Source organism: Eubalaena glacialis, chromosome 9 (assembly GCF_028564815.1).
Source record: "Eubalaena glacialis isolate mEubGla1 chromosome 9, mEubGla1.1.hap2.+ XY, whole genome shotgun sequence".
NCBI classification, from domain to species: domain Eukaryota; kingdom Metazoa; phylum Chordata; class Mammalia; order Artiodactyla; family Balaenidae; genus Eubalaena; species Eubalaena glacialis.
The window spans coordinates 32,966,721-32,990,347 of record NC_083724.1 but is presented as its reverse complement, the minus strand read 5'-3'; the positions used below and the strand labels follow the sequence as shown (position 1 = coordinate 32,990,347).

The 23,627-nt window shown below is 37.6% G+C and overlaps 1 protein-coding gene across 1 annotated transcript in view; it reads right to left on the bottom strand.

Moving 5' to 3' along the window:
* The window catches only part of ERP44 (endoplasmic reticulum protein 44), a 96,411-nt gene that overhangs the window by 31,002 nt on the left and 41,782 nt on the right, over positions 1-23,627 (bottom strand). The window contains exon 5 of the mRNA XM_061200182.1: positions 147-331. Within this exon, the coding sequence (XP_061056165.1) occupies positions 147-331 (185 nt within the window). The remainder of the gene's footprint in view (positions 1-146; positions 332-23,627) is intronic.

The following is a 23,627-nucleotide window of genomic DNA, read 5'->3' as shown; positions in this document are numbered from 1 at the left end:
TTGTTAAGTATATATATATATATATATATATATATAAAATCCACTGCAATGAACTATAAGAAAATGCCAGGTTCTTTGATTGCATAAGAATTTGTTTACATTAATCAGGCAGGCTTCATTTGATCCAGCAAAAGTTAATGACTTACATCAAGAGTGGTGATTTCTGCTAAGTCATGAAGTTCTTGAATGGGGTCACTTTTTTGTTGCCTGATGTAATCTGCAAGTGCTTTCACTGATCGCTGACCCCTGTATTCTCTCTTCATCATCATCCCATTACGAAACAATTTGAGGGTTGGGTATTTGCTTATCCTATATCTCTGGGCTATATCAGCTAAAAGGATGAAAAAAAAAAAATTAACGTCACCCTCAAACTTAGTCTGAGTGGGCCCATTAGCCCAACAGTCAAAAACCTTACAATTATTTAGGGAGAACATTTTGGTTCATAAAATTCTTTTCCAGTATTAGAGAAAAAAAGAGTTTATACTGATTAAGAGGCCAGGCTCCAGACATATATTACCTGGTTTAAATCCCAAAGCTATTTACTGTATGTGTGAACTTGTAAGGTGCATCAACTCTCCATGCCTTAGTTTCTCATCTGTAGGGATAATAATTTCTACTACATAAAGTTGTTTTAAGGACTAAATGAGAATACAAATGCATGACAGAGTAAACTCTAAATAAATGTCAGTAAGTATTATTATAGATACAGTCTAGAAAAAAATTGGAATGTACAAAATTCCAATTTTGAAAACAGTCATTCAAGTCACTTTATATTGTGAGGATCTCTTACAGTATTTAATAAAAGGGAATTAAATGTAAATTAAAATTACTCTTAAAGGCTAAAAACTAATATTAGATTCTTTGCTAGTAGAAGAATTTATGATCCCACATATGCAAATTTTGTGTAAGCTAATACAATTAAGAGCAAAACTCAGCAGTATACACTAAAAAAAAAATCCCTTTATTATGACCTATGGGTATACTCTCACACAAATCATTAAAATTAGGATTTATAGCCTCAAAATAAGAAACTAAGTAAAAATGTATGCTGATCTCACTTTTAGGAATCACAATTACTAAGATACTGACTCAATCAGAATGGAAAAGCCTTTAAATTTTTCTGCTGTTATTTCCAAGAGGTAGCAAATAGGAGAAATCAATGGTTTCTAGACATTGGTAAAGCTCAAATGTCATGCTAGTCACATGTATGAGAATGATAAAAGATACACTACTTTTTTAGAGTGAAGGGGACCTGAGAGAGCACAAGTAGCTTAAAACAGATGAAAAGAAGAATTTTTTTAACTGAGTTTTAAAATGAGGGCAGAATTCTAAAATGGTGGCAAAAAAAAAAAAAAACCACATGAAAATTCTCTAGCCCCACCTCCATTCCTAGTAGTTACAAAACAAAAACAAAACAAACAGAACTGCAATAAACTCTGTTAACCATCTTAATTTTCTAGGAGATTAGATGGTAGAAACAACTGTACCAGAGGGTACATACGTATATGTGTGCTGACAGTTTCACAGGTGTATACATAGGTCGAACTTAATTTGTACATTTTACAGTTAATTCTAGGTTAGCTATACCTCAAAAAAGATTTTTAAAAATCTAAATGAATACTGACTATACAAAACAACAACAATAATTATGCCTTATGGAGTTTGACACAAATTAAAATACATAATAACAACAACAACATATAAACTGGGGGAGGGGATGTAAGCAGAAGGTTAATGATTCTAAGTATTCTAAGGTCTTTACACTGCCTAGGAAGAGGTAAAAGTTCTTATACTATTTCGATAAGTCAAGGTTGCATTTTTTCCTAAGATAAGAAATCAAAGAATACTAAAACGGTGTATTAGAAGTTAAGGATGGAATATGTGTTCTCAGAAGGGGGTTTGGAGAAAAGACTATGTAATTAAGATCACATAACACTTTGTTAAAACTCCATGGAGGATTTATAAAGGGGAAATATACTTGACTATTAAAATTCTTTAAACAGAAGACAGATGTGAGCAAACAGACAGAACCACTGGTCATACATGAGATCGAGGAGAATATTTTATTCACCAAATCACAGAAATCTGAAATAATCTTAAGATACCTTAATATACAAGTATTTAAATAGACATTAATCTGTTTGGTTTAGGAGTTAATACTTTTTGAAGCAGAACACTAGTGGATATATCAGCCATAAGCCCTTTTTCAACCTGATAAATTAATGAGAAAACATGTCTTTGAGGTGTTGTAAAAATGGTGGTTCTATTACCTGATCAAGGAATTAATTAGATTAAACTGGTACTACAAATTCAGGGGTAAGAGTGGTTGTATAAGCAAGTAGAAGTCTTTTAAGATAAACAGAGGCACCTGTTATAAGGCAAAGGCCACAAAGGCTTAGGCTTAAACTACTTAGTAGAAAATCAGCCCAAAGAAATAATAAAAAGTATGGAACTTTACCTTCCTAACTAAAAAACTCATTCAGTCCCCAGAACACTACACACTGAAACCTAGCATACTGTAAAATGAATTTTTGCAGTGATATATAAATGAAAAAGTTTTTAATAAAAATGCTGTTAAAATTAGGTTAAATAGTTCTATAATACTAGCCAATGCTACAATGCTGTGGTCTGGAATGTGGAAAATGTCTTTTTAAAAGTTCCTATTTCCCCCAAATATCCATCAGTAGGAGACTGGTTAAATGAAGTATGGTACACCCATACAATGAAGTACTAGGCTGTTATATAAAGGAATGAAAAAGATCTCTTTGTGCTGCTAAGGAGCAATCTCCAAGATACACTGTGTTAAGTGAAAAAAGCCAGGTGCAGAGAAGGTGAAAGAAATATGGAGAAGAAACTTGGAAAATAAGTAGGAATATACATATATGTATATATACATGTGTGTATGTGTGTGTGTGTATATATATATATGTCTATGTATATATGTATATATATATATATCTCTTTGCGACACTACCTCCTCCAAAAAACAACATCAATGGAAGAAAATGCAAGAAGTCAGGAATGGAATTCATATCTCCCTGACTATACCTTGGTTTTACAGTTTTGATTTGGGACCAAGGAAATGTTTAATAGTAAAACAAAATTAGATTAAAAAATTTTAATACTGTAATTGTTATTTTGAACTAAACACGCACAAATTATAAATAAAGCACACGAGTAATCACGCTAATGCTATTAAGAATCAAGATTTTCAGCATAAGGAAAAAAGATACAAATATAAAATTGAGGGAATTAAGTAAAAACCCTGTAATATTTAGTTTGAATTGAAACTACTAGCAAAAATTCATGATGTGTTTTTCTCTTTCAAAAATACATATTTCTAAGCTCTTTCCACTGAGAGCTTCATTGGCTAATTCTACCAAATATTTAAGGAAGAAATAATTCCATTTCCACACAAACTTTTCTTGAAAATTGAAGAGAAGGGATTACTTCCCAACTCATTCTGTGAGGCCAGCATTTACCCTTATACCAAAACCAGACAAAGACATTATAAAAAAATTACAGACCAATATACCCAATAAACAAAATTAGAGGACTTACACTAGTGGACTTCAACACTTACTGTAAACCTACAGGAATCTAGACAGTGTGATCCTGGCATAAAGACAGACGATAGACAAACAGATCAATGGAAGAGAGTCCAGAAACAAACCCGCATATACATGTAGAAGTGATTTTTGACAAAGGTGCAAAAGTAAAATCTAACTATATACTACTTATAAAATATACATCTAAACATAAGGATGCAAAAACTTTAAAATTAAAAGGATGGGAAAAAATATTCTATATAAAACTAATCAAACAAAATCTCATATAGCTATATTAATAGTAAATATGTACACATTAAGGCAAAAAGCATTACTACAGATCAAGAAGGTCCCTTCATACTAATAAAAAGTTCAATTCCCCAGGCAGATGTAACAATTCTGAATTTCTATGTGTCAAATAAAAACCTAAAAATACATAAAGTAAAAAATGACAGAACTACAAGGAAAATCTATAATGATGGTGGGAGATTATTATCACACCTCTTATAGCAACTGATATAACAAATAAAATCAATAAAATATAGAGAATTTGAACAACACAACTAAGAAACCAGAATTATTTGACAGATATATTATTCACTAGCCCAAAGCTGCAACATACACATTTTTTGCAGGTATATATATCATATAAAAAACAAACATATGATGTATCACAAAAAAAGTCTCAACAACTTTCAAACAATTCAACTCATAATGAGAAAGTAACTTCTACATGCCATGGATCAAAGATGAAATTACAAAGGGAAACCAGAAAATATTTTGAACTGAATGATAATGAAAAATACATATCAGAACTTGCAGCATGCAGCCAAAGCAATACTTAGAATGAAATTTATAACATTAAAATGTATATGTTAGAGGGAAAAGGCTAAAAAACAAAAAAGTATTAATCTAAAAAAAATCATAAAAGAACAACAAAAACAAAGAAGAAGGAAGTGAATGAAAAAGATAAAAGTAGAAATTAATGAAGTGGAAAATAAATATACAATACAAAAAACCAAAAAAGCCAAAATCTGGTTCTTTGCAAAGGCTAATATAATAAAATCAATAAAGCCCTGGAGAGACTAACCCAGAAAAAAAAAAAGAGAAAAAACACAATTTCAGGAATATAGAGGGAGTTTGCAACTCAGATAATAAGAGAATATTATCAATAACTTAATGACAGTAAGTATGGAGATTTCGATAAAATGGAAAAATTCTCACGAAACCACAACTCACCAAACCAACACTAGAAAATATAACTGGTCCTAAAATTATTAAGGAAACTGAACCCATAATCCAAAGCCTTCTCATAAAGAAACCTCCATTCCTAGAAAACTTTACCAGCAAATTCTACCAAACATTTAAGGAGCCAATAATGCTATTTATACAACCATTCCAGAGAAAACAAAAAGAGGGGACATTTCCCAAATATGAGGTCAACATAATCTTTCTGCCAAATCTGACAAGGAAATGATGAGAAAAGAAAAATACATGTTAGTCTCAATCAAGAACATAAGATGCTAAACTTGTAAAGAAAGTATTAAAGTGAATTTAGCACTGTAAACAAAAGATAATACATCACAAGCTGGATTTAGTCTAGCACTTCAGTTTAATGCTTGAAAATCAATCAATGTAATTCATGACATTAGCAGAATGAAAGAGAAAGGTTCTACTACTTCTCAAAAGAAACAGAAAAACATTTGGTAAAATCAACATCTACTCACACTTAAAAATTTTCAAACAAGGAATAGAAGGGAACTTCCTTAATTTAATAAAGGGTATCTAAATAAACAAATACCAAACAACTTGACAGTAAAACACTAAAAGCTATCCTGCTGATATCAAGAAAGAAATAAAAATGCTTGCCATCACTTCTACATAACACTGTACTTGAGTTCTTAGTGTAATAAGATAAGAAAAAGAAATAAATACACATACACACACTGGTAAAGAATTAAAATATCATTATTTGCAGACAATCTTACTGAGTTCACAGAAAACCCAAAAGAGAATCTACAAAAGGATTTCCACTTCCAAGCAGGATATAGTAGGTAGCAGAAATCTACTGCTTCCACTGTGATGACTGGGGAAAAAACCGACTTTTTTTTTAAATCACATTTTTAAAGATACCAGAGACCATGAAACCAATGAAGACTAAATGAATTGAAATTCCAGAAAGGAAAGGACCATTCCTAAGTAAGCAAAAGCTCACTCACTGGCATTTTTTTTTCCTCTAGGTTTCCTATGCAATTCCTTTTAGAAATTAAATCTGCAACTTGTGCAGATTTAGGGCCAAGGATTACACCTGCATAGGCAGAAAGAGAAATCAGTGAAGCTATTCATAGTACCTGGGCTGGAATGGTGGACTGAAAGGGACCCTGAAACACACAGGAAGTTTTCCCCAGAGGGTATTTACTGAGTACAGGGGTGGCATAGGAAGCTGGGGACTGAGCTAAAAAGACAGAGTAAAATCTCCCATGACCTTGTAGTGCTTAGGAGATACTGTCTAATTGTATAAAGGCCTGCATCAGCATCAAACATACAACCAAGACATGTGCCAGATTTTGAAGCTGCCTAGGCAAGGAAGCATCTAGATGTTGAAAACACCATGAATTTTTAAGACAAACAGGAAGAAAGTTATTGGTGACATGTATGAGACAAATTATTAATATTCAGAATATATAAAGAACAGTTACAAAAGGACCATCAAAAAGATAAATGGGCTAAGATTATCAATTTATGAAAGAAACACAAATGGCCAATAAACATGTAAAAACATGCTCAGTTGTAATTAAGAAGTAACAAATTAAAACTACCAGAGAACACATTTGGCCCATCCTATCAGCAAAATAACAATAACTTTTTAAGAATTTTTTAAATCAATATTATCAAGCCCTATGAAGGGAAAATATATCCTACTAGGTCCAATTTAGGTGCACATTCAATGTTAATAAAGCTAAACTAGGGACTTCCCTGTTGGCGCAGTGGTTAAGAATCCACCTGCTAATGCAGGGGACACAGGTTCGATCCCTGGTCTGGGAAGATCCCACATGCTGCGAAGCAACTAAGCCCGTGCGCCACAACTACTGAGCCTGCACTCTAGAGCCCGCGAGCCACAAATACTTAGCCCATGCACCACAACTACTGAAGCCCACGTGCCGCAAATACTGAAGCCAGCACACTCTAGGGCCTGTGTGCCACAACTACTGAGGCCGCATGCTGCAACTACTGAAGCGTGCACATCTAGAGCCCATGCTCCAGAACAAGAGAAGCCACCGCAATGAGAAGCCAGCGCACAGCAACAAAGAGTAGCCCCTGCTCGCCGCAACTAGAGAAAGCCTGCGCGCAGCAACGAAGACCCAGAGCAGCCAAAAAAAAGAAAAAAAGCTAAACTAGATTAGCTGGTGCCTGATTTGCCAAGGAATTTAATCCCCAAAGGATTTGACAGAAAAAATATGCAATAGACCCAGAAAGAAATGAACTAGTGTAATACGAAACATCCATTTTCTATTTGTGGCCTAAGGATCAGTATGAAATTGGACAGCAAGAGGCACTGCTAGAGACAATATAATGCTTTCAACTTCCTTAACTTGGTGAATTAGTGGGCATAATCGGAAAACAGTGTGCTAATAGCAAATACGCATAAACTAGAAGTGAAATAAATAAGGCTACAGATGAGTCTTAAGTGCTAAATTAATGGAATTTGAATTTTATCCTACATGTGATAAGTAGTCACTGAGCAGCAAAGCTGGGCTTTAAAAATATTCACCTAACAGTGGTAGAGAACCAGGGAGACTAGTAAGGAAGCCACTATAATAGTCCTGGAGAAATAAGAGTCTGTGTACCAACTTAAAAGTACAACCTTTAGGTTGCCTTAAAATTCTAGTTATGGATAGAAAAAGATTTAACACTTAAAGACTATTGGAGGAATAGATACTTGCTTGCTTAATTCTCAAACAACATCATGACAGCAAGTATACTGCATAATGAAGTGGCTTTTAATTATTAAGAAGCAAAAACCTGGGACTTCCCAGGTGGCACAGTGGTTAAGAGTCTGCCTGCCAATGCAGGGGACATGGGTTCGAGCCCTGGTCCGGGAAGATCCCACAAGCCGTGGAGCAACTGAGCCCATGTGCCACAACTACTGAGCCCGCGCTCTAGAGCCTGCGAGCCACAACTGCTGAAGCCCACACGCCTAGAGCCCATGCTCTGCAACAAGAGAAGCCACCGCAATGAGAAGCCCATGCGCCACAACGAAGAGTAGCCCCAGCTCGCCGCAACTAGAGAAAGCCTGCGCATAGCAACGAAGACCCAACACAGCCAAAAATAACTAAAAATTTAAAAAAGAAGCAAAAACCTGAAAATTACATTGATCAATAATCTCAGACATAAAGGTGACTTTTTACAAGCTTTGGTCAAAAGTGATTTTAAGATAATTACAGTGTGACATTTTGACAGTATAACAAAGAATGACTTAAGGGGTATAATAAATGGAGGGTTTTTTTATTATTATTAACTGGATGGATCAAATGTTAAAATGGATGTCAAAGGAATTATAAATTTAAGAAGGTTAACATCTCGCTGACTGGAAAATTAGCACATACTTTTGCTTCAGTGGTCACTTACTTTGCCTTGATGGGTTCTGCCTGCCAGCCTGCCTGCCTAATGCCCAGCAAGGTTCCAAATGGGAAAATGCCTCTCCTCTTGTCTCAGCAATGTCCCTCCCTGCTATGATTATCCATGTCAGATAGTAAAAGAGGCAGATGATTTCAACAGGAAGGTCTTACTGTTCTGGTTCCAGGATAAAGACCACTGCCGCCTATATACTTTTTCCATTCCCAAACCATGCCCTCCCACAATGTGGTAAAAAAAACAAAACAAAAAACAAAACAAAAACACAACAGCAAAATAAAACCCTAAACAGAAAAATTACAAACAAAGCCTATAAGCTTACTCAGGATTCAGACTAAACCTGCTCATCCAAGTTCTATTTTATGCACATGAATTCTTCACTGTATACTTTCTTTTCTTTTTTTTAACTGAAATATAGTTGACATATAACACTGTATATAAGTTTAAGGTGTACAACATGTTGATTTGCTACATTTCTATATTGCAATATTACAATATGGTTCTCATTGTAGTGTTAGCTAGCACTCCTATCACTTTACAAAATTATGATTTCTTTTTTTGTGGTGGGAATAATTAAGATCCAGTCTCTTAGTAAGTTTGATGTTAATACAATATTGTTGTCTATAATTATTTTCCTATTCTTAATGTCTCATTTGTGTATAGCTCTTATAAAAACTTCTCAATTTCTAATGTGGAAGGTTCAAGTTGCATTGGAAGGCAGACAAGTGTGAGTAACTCTGGTATTTGGGAGCAAGTGCTGCCTAATTCAAGGACAACTACAAAGTACATTCCTAAAAATGTTCGTGGGAGTCAATGTTCTGCACTGGCCAGCAAATAATGTAAGAACGTCTCTTGCTCGGTGCCATACAGCCTATAGCCACTGGAGGGCAGCAGAGAACCTGGTCCCACCAGGGGCAGATGGATGGGACTTCCTACATCTAAGGCAGCATGACCACCAGAGAGAGTGATGAATTCTACTCTCAAACTCTCCAAAAGAGGCTGCATAAGATTAGATAAAGTGATATCATGATCCATAGTTGAAGCAAAGGCAAATTTTAATTGTGTGTGTGTGTGTGTGTGTAGAAATTTTGGAAAACACAATTACAAAAAAAGGAAACAACCACTTGTAATCCAACTACCACTGGGGAAAACCACTATTAACATTTTGGTTATATCTTGCTGACTTTGAATAAAAGCTGCTTAACTAGCAGTTGACATGTTTCAATTGAGAAAAAATGAACTCTAAGGTTAGTCAAACAGTAAAGTCTCAGCATCAATACTTGCAGAATGGGTATGAGCAGCTTGGAAGAAAATCCTAGAAAAAGTAGAGTAACACTCTTTAATCAAGAGTGTTACCAACACTCTTAATGGCACAGAAGTCAATAAATATTGTGTGGAAAACCACAAAAATCAATGACTCAGAATTGGTAAGTGATTGAACAAGAGTCAGATTCTGAAAGTGAAACTGTTTCAGGATTACTTGAATAAATTACTTCCCTTTTTAGGTACACAAATGAATGATATGACAAAAAATCTGTATCTAAGTAATTCTAAAATAGTTCTTATGATAGACATAAAAATCCTAAGTGATAAGAAAGCATTGTGCTATAGTTCAATTTTTCTCAGTTTTTTTTCAGTTACAGATAAAAGTGTGCCTTATAATCAGTGACAAGTAAACTTGACAAAATACTGCAAAAAATACTTTACCGTATGTTGAGAGATAATGATATAACCTATTTAAAGTATTTAACAAAGCACCTGTAAAACTAATAGTTCATAAATGCTGGCTACTATTTATCCATCCATCTATTCAATAACTATAAATAAACACCGATTATGTGCTAGACACCCCAATCCAGTGCTAGGGATAGAGGGGTAAAAAGATAAGGTTCTTGCTCTTATAGAGCTTACATTTTATCATTATTATTATTATCATTAATATTACTACTGCTGCTACTACTACTTCTAATTGTTTCCACAGACTAGAATCCTAAATGAAATTCTTAAAACTCTTAATGTATAATATATGTAACAAAAAGATATACCAGTTTGGATTCCCTAAGATCAGTATAAAAGAAATCCTCTAATAAGTCCATAATAAATATGCCTTCACCAGAGATGTAGAGATTCCTTTTATGGGACCCCCCAGCTGGGAGAAACTAAAAGGGCAATTGTCAGATCTGTGACAAATATGAAACACAGTACCTGTCCTCTGCAGGATAAGTGGGGACACAGCGGCCATCACAGGACATAAATGCTCTCTGGGCTGTAGGAGGGAGCTGCTCCTCTATCTGTACCTTGACTCTGTCTCTTTAATTGCCCTGACTTCCTTTTCCTTTTTCTCTTCCTTTACTTCTCTTCTACTTTGTCTGTTCCCTACCTTAAATACAACAGATGGAGAAGTTAGGGGCTTAGGAGGTGAACTAAATTTTACCACTAGATGAGGGTTTTTCAAGCTACAAGATTTACACAGGGATTTCAAAAAAATATAGCTAAGCTTAAATAGCTGGAAGCTTCCTGATGTCATTCCAGCAACAGTCTAAGTTTAAAATTCTCTTACAGTTTCCAACCTTTTTTGGGGAAGGCGGTAGAGTGGGGAAGGGAAATCAAAGCTGCTGCAAGCAGCTCATACACAGAAACAAAAGGGCTGACTGAGTGAAATGAGCCTGTTATATCCACTCCTGCCTTCTCTCCTTCTCCAGTTCCAAGTTCTCAGCCTATTTACCTGAACCTTTCAACAAAGAAAGTCCTAGGAAGGGCATATAATGAAGTGAGATAAAGGTAGGGCAGAAAGCACTCCATGGGATGCTGCTACGTGGAAGAGACAGAGATAGAAAGAAATGCGGGCAGCAAACCTAGAATTATGTACTGAGATGGCTTTTCCTGATCAACTAGTAAACTGGCGTGGAGGACAACTCCAAAAGGAGGCCCAGCAGGTTCTAAGGGATGAGTGCATGCATTGCCTCCCACAGGGGCTGCTTTGAAAATACTCGGCATGTTTTATGAAAATTAGTGCCATTACATTTTTATATTGTTATATAATTATATTGTTTGTTTCTTCACTTTATGGTCTCACCTCATCCTCAATTCTTAAGTAGTATTGATAAAGAAAAGAACTATAACACCGCACTGGCAGAAATTCCCAAATACAAGACAATATACCAGATTTGTGGCTATGAGCTTGCCAAATGTTAAGAAGCAATACATAGTCATTAAAGATTTTAAAAATTCAATGCAAGCAAAGCGTGGCTCATTCATTTTGCCACATTAATTTCTTCCAGGAACCTTGTTGGGTTTTATCAAGTCTTTCAGCATTTATTGATAGGATAAGCTGGTTTTCCCCATTTTAGATACTGATGGGATTTATTCTATTTCCTAACATTAAGCCATCTTTGTGTTACTGGCATTCTACTTGGTAATGGGAGAATATTCACAAAAGGCACATCTACCTTCCATAGTACCCAGTGGTAACACAGACATGCTACTGTCCAGGAGATGGCAACTTATGAGGGAAGGCAGTTCATGACCAACAAAATGCCTTCAACTGCCATCCCTGCACACAGGAGGTTTTCACTAAGAAATCGAGACAGCCACAGAGAGAACCAGGGCTCAGTTTCCAAAAGCCATCAAGTGGCTCTAAGTATTCCTCAAAATGCCAGTAAAAGTCTATTCAAGGAAATTCTCTTTAAATTCAATAATCATGTTGAAGGTTACTTATCATAGTGAAAGTAACAGAAATTACAATTAACAGTATCACAGTCCACCTGTACAGTGCAGATTTCAAGCTTCTTTCACACATATTCTCTCAAAAACTCTAAAGCAACAAGGTGCTCCTCCCTCTTTTCCAAACCAGACAAATTACAGGTTCAGTGACTTTTTATAACAGCTTTCTATTTTGAAAATTTTCAAACTTAAAAAAAGATGAAAAAGTAATATAATGAGCACCTGTATGCCCTCACCTGGATTTACCATTTTACCACATTTTGTTACCATATCCCTCTTTCTCACCACACACACACACACCCACACACACACTTTTTATGGCGAGTCCTAAATCAAGTTTAGCGATTTTTTAGATAACTTGCCCAACTGTATATGACTTAGTAAGTAGTAGGCCTCTGGTACCAGAACAAAGGATTCTACCTTAGTAGAGGGTTGGGCCACACAGTATAGAAACAATAATACCACAGATAAGTAATTACATTTTTGTTTACATACTGACTCAGTAGGGATAATTTAAACAGACTATTACATTACTCATAACAAACATTTTGTCCTTTTTTTTTTTTTGGCCATGCAGCACAGCATGCTGCATCTCAGTTCCCCGAACAGGGATCGAACCAGCGACCCCTGCAGTGGAAGCGCAGAGTCTTAACCACTGGACCGCCAGGGAAGTCCCCTTGAGTCATTTTTATGCAGGAACTGGGTGAGTTCTCAGTTTCTATGAGAAACCTCAATTTAAATTACTTTACTTTGACCTTCAAAATAGTATAGTTACCTGATAAAAGCTGTATACTGCTGGCAACAAGTCTGGCTCCCCCCATTTACTATGTAACCTTGGTAAATCACTCAGCCTCTCTAAGTCTTTCAGTGTCTTCATCTATAAAATGATAATATACTCCAGCTCTCTGAAAGTCCAATGTTCATTACCACCTCAGAAACTTCACACCTACTCCTCTGTTTGTCTAAAACACTCTTCTTCCCTTATTTCCCTTAAAAGCTCCTACTCTTCCTTCAGGTTTTGTATCATTGCCTCAAGAGAGGACCTTTCTATGCCCCTAGACTAAGTCAGACTTATTATCTCATAGCACCCAAAACCTTCCCTTCAAAACAGTTATCCCAATAAGCAATTGTGTATTTATTGCTCTTGCCTTTCTGGGTGTGCTTGGCTCACTGCTATATCTCTAGAACCTCCCACATTGCATTATAAAGGGCAGGCATATTAAAAAAATTGTTGTGGAATAAATGAATAACACTATCTCAGTGGTGAAGATAACTGAAATAATACATTCAAAAAGCATGCCTAACTCCAAGTAAGCACTACATAAACAGTTTTTCCCAGCAATTTGACTAGAAACTTTTTACAGGACCTCTTCCAAGAAATAACACTATGACTATGAGTGGAAGTTCTGGGTGACACACTGAGCCGGAAGCAAGAGAGACAGACTTAAGTATCAGAAGGCAGGACAGAGTGGGTTGCCACAATGCCAGACAGGTGATTAATAAGAACACATATGTGAGCAGGATAATATCCTGATTCTGAGGTCACCTTCTGGTTCTGCTAGGAAGCGTCATAGAGAACTTCTGCCTGACAGAAACTAATCGTGAAGCAGCAAGTAGGTACACTTGGCTGGAAAGAATACTGTAAGGAAATAAAGACCATAAGAAGTAAAACTTTTTATTTGCAAACAGTATAATTGCCTAAGTAGAAAATCCTATGGGATCTACATAAAACTTATTAGAACTAATAAGTACCAGTGTACAAGATCATTATACAAAAGTCAATTGTATTTCTATATACTAGCAACAAACAACAGAAATAAAAATTTTAGTTTTGACAAATGTACCATGGTAATGTAAAATGTCAACATTAGGGTAAACTGGGTAAGGAGTATAAGGGAACTCACTGTATTATCTTTGCAACTTTTCTATATCTCTACATTTGTTCCAAAAATAAAAAGTTTATTTTAAAAATATCATTGGGAGAAGAAGATGGCAGAAGAGTAAGACGCGGAAATCACCTTCCTTCCCACAGATACATTAGAAATACATCTACACGTGGAACTGCTCCTACAGAACACCCACTGAACGCTGGCAGAAAACGTCAGACCTCCCAAAAGGCAAGAAACTCCCCACGTACTTGGGTAGGGCAAAAGAAAAAAGAAATAACAGAAACAAAAGAATAGGGACGGGACCTGCACCAGTGGGAGGGAGCCGTGAAGGAGGAAAGGTTTCCATGCACTAGGAAGCCCCTTCGCGGGCAGAGACTGTGGGTGGCAGAGGGGGGAAGCTTCGGAGCCATGGAGGAGAGCGCAGCCACAGGGGTGCGGAGGGCAAAGCGGAGAGACTCCCGCACAGAGGCTCGGCGCCGAGCAGCACTCACCAGCCCGAGAGGCTTGTCTGCTCACCCACCGGGGCGGGCGGGGGCTGGGAGCTGAGTCTCAGGCTTCGGTTGGATCGCAGGGAGAGGACTGGGGTTGGCGGCGTGAACACAGCCTGAAGGGGTTAGTGCACCACAGCTAGCCGGGAGGGAGTCCAGGAAAAACTCTGCAGCTGCAGAAGAGGCAAGAGACTTTTTCTTCTCTCTTTGTTTCCTGGTGCGTGAGGAGAGGGGATTCAGAGCGCTGCCTAAACGAGCTCCACAGACGGGCGCGAGCCGCGGTTATCAGCGCGGATCCCACAGCAACAGGGGCGCAGAGGGAAAAGTGGAGAGATTCCCGCACAGAGGAGCGGTGCCGACCTGCACTCAGCAGCCCGAGAGGCTTGTCTGCTCACCCGCCTGGGCGGGCGGGGGCTGGGAGCTGAGGCTCGGGCTTCGGTTGGATCGCAGGGAGAGGACTGGGGTTGACGGCGTGAACACAGCCTGAAGGGGTTAGCGCACCACAGCTGGCTGGGAGGGAGTCCAGGAAAAAGTCTGCAGCTGCCGAAGAGGCAAGAGACTTTTTCTTGCCTCTTTGTTTCACGGCGCGCAAGGAGAGGGGATTCAGAGCGCCGCCTAAAGGAACTCCAGAGACGGGCGCGAGCCGCGGCGATCAGCGCGGACCCCAGAGACGGGCATGAGACGCTAAGGCTGCTGCTGCCACCACCAAAAAGCCTGTGTGCGAGCACAGGTCACTCTCCACACCGCCCCTCCCGGGAGCCGGTGCAGCCCGCCACGGCCAGGCTCCCGTGATCCGGGGACAACTTCCCCAGGAGAACGCACGGCGCGCCTCGGGCTGGTGCAATGTCACGCCGGCCTCTGCCGCCGCAGGCTCGCCCCGCATCCGTATCCCTCCCTCCCCCGCCCCGGCCTGAGTGAGCCAGAGCCCCCGAATCAGCTGCTCCTTTAACCCTGTTCTGTCTGGGCGGGGAACAGACGTCCTCAGGCGACCTACACGCAGAGGCGGGTCCAAATCCAAAGCTGAACCCCAGGAGCTGTGCAAACAAAGAAGAGAAAGGGAAATCTCTCCCAGCAGCCTCCGAAGCAGCGGATTAAAACTCCACAAACAACTTGATGTACCTGCATCTGTTGAATACCTGAATAGACAACGAATCATCCCAAATTCAGGAGGTGGACTTTGGGAGCAGGATATATTAATTTTTCCCCTTTTCCTTTTTTTGTGAGTGTATATGTATATGATTCTGGGTGAGATTTTGTCTGTATAGCTTTGCTTTATAATAGCTTTATTTTATTTCACTATATTTTATCCTCTTTCTTTCTATTTTTTGTCCCTTTCACTCTGAGCCGTGTGGATGAAAGGCTCTTGGTGCTCCAGCCAGGCATCAGGGCTGTGCCTCTGAGGTGGGAGAGCCAACTTCAGGACACTGGTCCACAAGAGACCTCCCAGCTCCACGTAATACCAAATGGCGAAAATCTCTCATAGATCTCCATCTCAACATCAAGACCCAGCTTCACTCAACGACCAGCAAGCTACAGTGCTGGACACCCGATGCCAAACAACTAGCAAAACAGGAACATAGCCCCATCCATTAGCAGAGAGGCTGCCTAAAATCATAATAAGGCCACAGACACCCCAAAATACACCACCAGACATGGACGTGCCCACCAGAAAGACAAGAATCAGCCTCATCCACCAGAACACAGGCACTAGTTCCCTCCACCAGGAAGCCTACACAACCCACTGAACCAACCTTAGCCACTGGAGACAGATACCAAAAACAACGGGAACTACGAACCTGCAGCCTGTGAAAAGGAGACCCCAAACACAGTAAGATAAGCAAAATGAGACGACAGAAAAACACACAGCAGATGAAGGAGCAGGGTCAAAACACACCAGACCTAACAAATGAAGAGGAAATAGGTAGTCTACCTGAAAAAGAATTCAGAATAATGATAGTAAGGATGATCCAAAATCTTGGAAATAGAATAGACAAAATGCAAGAAACATTTAACAAGGACGTAGAAGAACTAAAGAGGAACCAAGCAATGATGAAAAACACAATAAATGAAATTAAAAATACTCTAGATGGGATCAATAGCAGAATAACTGAGGCAGAAGAACGGATAAGTGACCTGGAAGATAAAATGGTGGAAATAACTACCGCAGAGCAGAATAAAGAAAAAAGAATGAAAAGAACTGAGGACAGTCTCAGAGACCTCTGGGACAACATTAAACGCACCAACATTCGAATTATAGGGGTCCCAGAAGAAGAAGAGAAAAAGAAAGGGACTGAGAAAATATTTGAAGAGATTATAGTTGAAAACTTCCCTAATATGGGAAAGAAAATAGTTAATCAAGTCCTGGAAGCACAGAGAGTCCCATACAGGATAAATCCAGGGAGAAACACGCCAAGACACATATTAATCAAACTGTCAAAAATTAAATATAAAGAAAACATATTAAAAGCAGCAAGGGAAAAACAACAAAAAACACACAAGGGAATCCCCATAAGGTTAACAGCTGATCTTTCAGCAGAAACTCTGCAAGCCAGAAGGGAGTGGCAGGATATACTTAAAGTGATGAAGGAGAAAAACCTACAACCAAGATTACTCTACCCAGCAAGGATCTCATTCAGATTTGATGGAGAAATTAAAACCTTTACAGACAAGCAAAAGCTGAGAGAGTTCAGCACCACCAAACCAGCTTTACAACAAATGCTAAAGGAACTTCTCTAGGCAAGAAACACAGGAGAAGGAAAACACCTACAATAACAAACCCAAAACATTTAAGAAAATGGGAATAGGAACATACATATCCATAATTACCTTAAATGTAAATGGATTAAATGCTCCCACCAAAAGACACAGACTGGCTGAATGGATACAAAAACAAGACCCATATATATGCTGTCTACAAGAGACTCACTTCAGACCTAGAGACACATACAGACTGAAAGTGAGGGGATGGAAAAAGATATTCCATGCAAATGGAAATCAAAAGAAAGCTGGAGTAGCAATTCTCATATCAGACAAAATAGACTTTAAAATAAAGACTATTACAAGAGACAAAGAAGGACACTATATAATGATCAAGGGATCGATCCAAGAGGAAGGTATAACAATTGTAAATATTTATGCACCCAACATAGGAGCACCTCAATACATAAGGCAAATACTAACAGCCATAAAAGGGGAAATCGACAGCAACACAATCATAGTAGGGGACTTTAACACCCCACTTTCACCAATGGACAGATCATCCAAAATGAAAATAAATAAGGAAACACAAGCTTTAAATGATACATTAAACAAGATGGACTTAATTGATATTTATAGGACATTCCACCCAAAAACAACAGAATACACATTTTTCTCAAGTGCTCATGGAACATTCTCCAGGATCATATCTTGGGCCACAAATCAAGCCTTGGTAAATTTAAGAAAATTGAAATCGTATCAAGTATCTTTTCCGACCACAACACTATGAGACTAGATATCAATTACAGGAAAAGACCTGTAAAAAATACAAACACATGGAGGCTACACAATACACTAGTTAATAACGAAGTGATCACTGAAGAAATCAAAGGGGAAATCAAAAAATACCTAGAAACAAATGACAATGGAGACACGACGACCCAAAACCTATGGGACGCAGCAAAAGCAGTGCTAAGAGGGAAGTTTATAGCAATACAAGCCTACCTCAAGAAACAGGAAACATCTCGAATAAACAACCTAACCTTGCACCTGAAGCAATTAGAGAAAGAAGAACAAAAAAACCCCAAAGCTAACAGAAGGAAAGAAATCATAAAGATCAGATCAGAAATAAATGAAAAAGAAATGAAGGAAACAATAGCAAAAATCAATGAAACTAAAAGCTGGTTCTTTGAGAAGATAAACAAAATTGATAAACCATTAGCCAGACTCATCAAGAGAAAAAGGGAGAAGACTCAAATCAATAGAATTAGAAATGAAAAAGGAGAAGTAACCACTGACACTGCAGAAATACAAACGATCATGAGCGATTACTACAAGCAACTCTATGCCAATAAAATGGACAACCTGGAAGAAATGGACAGATTCTTAGAAATGCACAACCTGCCGAGACTGAACCAGGAAGAAATAGAAAATATGAACAGACCAATCACAAGCACTGAAATTGAAACTGTGATTAAAAATCTTCCAACAAACAAAAGCCCAGGACCAGATGGCTTCACAGGCGAATTCTATCAAACATTTAGAGAAGAGCTAACACCTATCCTTCTCAAACTCTTCCAAGATATTGCAGAGGGAGGAACACTCCCAAACTCATTCCACGAGGACACCATCACCCTGATACCAAAACCAGACAAAGATGTCACAAAGAAAGAAAACTACAGGCCAATATCACTGATGAACATAGATGCAAAAATCCTCAACAAAATACTAGCAAACAGAATCCAACAGCACATCAAAAGGATCATACACCATGATCAAGTGGGGTTTATCCCAGGAATGCAAGGATTCTTCAATATATGCCAATCAATCAACGTGATACACCATATTAACAAACTGAAGGAGAAAAACCATATGATCATCTCAATAGATGCAGAGAAAGCTTTCGACAAAATTCAACACCCATTTATGATAAAAGCCCTGCAGAAAGTAGGCATAGAGGGAACGTTCCTCAACATAATAAAGGCCATATATGACAAACCCACAGCCAATATTGTCCTCAATGGTGAAAAACTGAAACCATTTCCACTAAGATCAGGAACAAGACAAGGTTGCCCACTCTCACCACTATTATTCAACATAGTTTTGGAAGTGTTAGCCACAGCAATCAGAGAAGAAAAAGAAATAAAAGGAATCCAAATCGGAAAAGAAGAAGTAAAGCTGTCACTGTTTGCAGATGACATGATACTATACATAGAGAATCCTAAAGATGCTACCAGAAAACTACTAGAGCTAATCAATGAATTTGGTAAAGTAGCAGGATACAAAATTAATGCACAGAAATCTCTTGCATTTCTACACACTAATGACGAAAAATCTGAAAGTGAAATTAAGAAAACACTCCCGTTTACCATTGCAACAAAAAGAATAAAATATCTAGGAATAAACCTACCTAAGGAGACAAAAGACCTGTATGCAGAAAATTATAAGACACTGATGAAAGAAATTAAAGATGATACAAATAGATGGAGAGATATACCATGTTCTTGGATTGGAAGAATCAACATTGTGAAAATGACTCTACTACCCAAAGCAATCTACAGATTCAATGCAATCCCTATCAAACTACCACTGGCATTTTTCACAGAACTAGAACAAAAAATTTCACAATTTGTATGGAAACACAAAAGACCCCGAATAGCCAAAGCAATCTTGAGAACGAAAAATGGAGCTGGAGGAATCAGGCTCCCTGACTTCAGACTATATTACAAAGCTACAGTAATCAAGACAGTTTGGTACTGGCACCAAAACAGAAATACAGATCAATGGAACAGGATAGAAAGCCCAGAGATAAACCCACGCACATATGGTCACCTTATCTTTGATAAAGGAGCAAGCATATACAGTGGAGAAAAGACAGCCTCTTCAATAAGTGGTGCTGGGAAAATTGGACAGATACATGTAAAAGTATGAAATTAGAACACTCCCTGACACCATACACAAAAATAAACTCAAAATGGATTAAAGACCTAAGTGTAAGGCCAGACACTATCAAACTCTTAGAGGAAAACATAGGCAGAACACTCTATGACATAAATCACAGCAAGATCCTTTTTGACCCAGCTCCTAGAGAAATGGAAATAAAAACACAAATAAACAAATGGGACCTAATGAAGCTTAAAAGCTTTTGCACAGCAAAGGAAACCATAAACAAGACCAAAAGACAACCCTCAGAATGGGAGAAAATATTTGCAAATGAAGCAACTGACAAAGGATTAATCTCCAAGATTTACAAGCAGCTCATGCAGCTCAATAACAAAAAAATGAACAACCCAATCCAAAAATGGGCAGAAGACCTAAACAGACATTTCTCAAAGAAGATATACAGATTGCCAACAGACACATGAAAGAACGCTCAACATCATTAATCATTAGAGAAATGCAAATCAAAACTACAATGAGATATCATCTCACACCGGTCAGATTGGCCATCATCAAAAAATCTAGAAACAATAAATGCTGGAGAGGGTGTGGAGGAAAGGGAACACTCTTGCACTGTTGGTGGGAATGTAAATTGATACAGCCACTATGGAGAACAGTATGGAGGTTCCTTAAAAAAATAAAAATAGAACTACCATACGACCCAGCAATCCCACTACTGGGCATATACCCTGAGAAAACCATAGTTCAAAAAGAGTCATGTACCAAAATGTTCATTGCAGCTCTATTTACAATAGCCAGGACGTGGAAGCAACCTAAGTGTCCATCATCGGATGAATGGATAAAGAAGATGTGGCACATATATACAATGGAATATTACTCAGCTATAAAAAGAAATGAAATGGAGGTGTTTGTAATGAGGTGGATGGAGTTAGAGTCTGTCATACAGAGTGAAGTAAGTCAGAAAGAGAAAAACAAATACAGTATGCTAACACATATATATGGAATCTAAGGAAAAAAAAAAAAAGGCCATGAAGAACCTAGTGGCAAGACGGGAATAAAGACACAGGCCTACTAGAGAATGGACTTGAGGATATGGGGAGGGGGAAGGGTGAGATGTGACAGGGTGAGAGAGTGTCATGGACATATATACACTACCAAATGTACAATAGATAGCTAGTGGGAAGCAGCCAAATAGCACAGGGAGATCAGCTCGGTGCTTTGTGACCACCTAGAGGGGTGGGATGGGGAGGGTGGGAGGGAGGGAGATGCAAGAGGGAAGAGATATGGGAACATATGTATATGTATAACTGATTCACTTTGTTATAAAGCAGAAACTAACACACCATTGTAAAGCAATTATACTTCAATAAAGATGTTTAAAAAAAAAAAAAAGATGATGTTAGATTCTAAACAATCAAAGGGAAGAGTTCAACAGGAGCAAATTCTTTATTATTATCCCAGAAGAGATAATTATAGAAGTTTAGATGTGTGATTGCATATGGATTTTCAATAAATTATTATGACATTAAAAAAAAATCATTTACAACAGCATCAAAAAATAAAGTGATAAATCTGACAAAGATGTGAAAGACATGCAGACTAAAACATTGCTGAAAACTGCAAAACATTGCTAAGAGAAACTGAAAAGACCTAAATAAATGGGGAGATATACAATGTTCATGAATTAGAAGATTCAATAGTGTCAAAATGACAGTTCTCCACAAAGTCGTCTAAGGATTCAAAGTAATCCCAATTAAAATCCCAGCAGTCTTCACCCCCAACACCCCCTGTGGCTAAAAATTAACAAGTTGATTCTAAAAGTCATACAGAAATCCAAAGCAACTAGAGTAACCAAACCACTTTGAAAAAAATTGCAAAGTTGGAAGATTTACACTAATGACTTCAAGACTTATTATAAAGCTACAGTAATCTAGAAAGTGTGGTATTGGTGTAAACATAGACAAATAAATCATAGACAAATATATCCAGTACAGAATAGAGACTAGAAATAGATCCACATATCAGTTGATTTTAACAAAGACGCAAAGTTATTGAACAAAGGATAGTCTTTTCAATAAATTATGTCAGAACAACTTGATAACTATTTGCAAAAAATGCATTCCAATCCATACATTGTACCACATGTAAAAATTAACTCCAAATGCATAATAGACCTAAATGTAAAACTTCACACTATAAAATTTATGAAAGAAAACATAGCAGAAAATCTTTCGGATCTTGGGTGAGGCAAAGATTTCTGAGATACAGAATTTAAAAATATAATCCATTTTTTAAAAGGATAAATTGTACTCCATCAAAATTAAGAGTATATGCCCTTCAGAAGATACTCTCAAACAAAACTGGAGATCTCACACTTCCTGATTTCAAAACTTATTACAAAGCTACAGTAATAAAAACAGTGTGGTACTGGCATAAAGATAGACATATTGACCAATGGAACACAACAGAGAGCCCAGAAATAAACCCTCACATATATGGTCAAATGAATTTTGACAAGGGTGTCAAGTCATTCAATAGGGAAAGGATAGTCCATCAACAAATGGTGTTAGAAAAGCTGAATGTCCACATGCAAAAGAACGAAATTGGATCCTTACCTTGCACCATATATAAAAATTAATTTGAAATGGGTAAAGACCTAAACATACCACCTAAATGATTAATACTCTAAAAAGAAAATAGGGGAGAAAAGATTCATGCATTGGATTTGCAATAATTTCGTGGATATGACACCAAAAGCAAAGGCAACAAATGTAAAACCAGATTAACTGAACATCAAAATTTAAAACTGCTGTGCAAAGGACATAATCAACAGAGTGAAAAGGCACCCTACAGAATGGAAGAAAATATTTATAAATCCTATTATCTGATAAAGGGTTAATGTCTAGAATATACAAAGAACACCTACAACTCAACAACAAAAAATAAACGGATTAAAAAATGAGCAAAGGACTCAAACAGATTTTTCACCAAAGAAGGTATACAAATGGCCAAGAAGCACATGAAAAGATGCTCAACATTACTAATCACTAGGGAAATGCAAATCAAAACCAGGATCAAATATCACTTCACACCCTTCAGGATGGCTGTTATCTCAAAAACAGAAAATAAGTGTTGGCAAGGATGTGGAGAAATCAGAACCCTTGTGCACTGCTGGCAGGAATATAAAAATTGGTACAGCTGCTTTGGAAAGCAGTATTGTGGTTCCTCAAAAATTAAAAAATAGAACTATCATACGATCCAGCAATTCCACTTCTGGGTATATATCTGAAGGAAATGAAAACAGTATGTTAAAGAGATATCTGCACCCCTATGTTCACAGCAGCATTATTTACAATAGCTAGGACATGGAAACAGCCTAAGTGTCCATTGATGGATAAATGGATAAGGAAGTTGTAGGATAGCCATACAACAGAATATCATTCAGCCATCACATGGAAGGAAATTCTGACACATGTGACAACATGGAAGTACCTTCAGGACATTATGCTAAGTGAAATAAGCCTGCCACAAAAAGACAAATGCTGTATGATTCCACTTTTACCAGGTATCTAGAATAGTCAAATTCATAGAAAAATAAAGAGGAATGGTGGTTACCAGGAACTAGGGGGAGGGGGAAATAGGGAGTGGTTTAATGAGTATAGCATTTAAGTTTCACAAGATGAAGTTCTGGGGACTGGTTGTACAGCAGTGTGAATACACTTAATGTTACTGAACTGTACAATTAA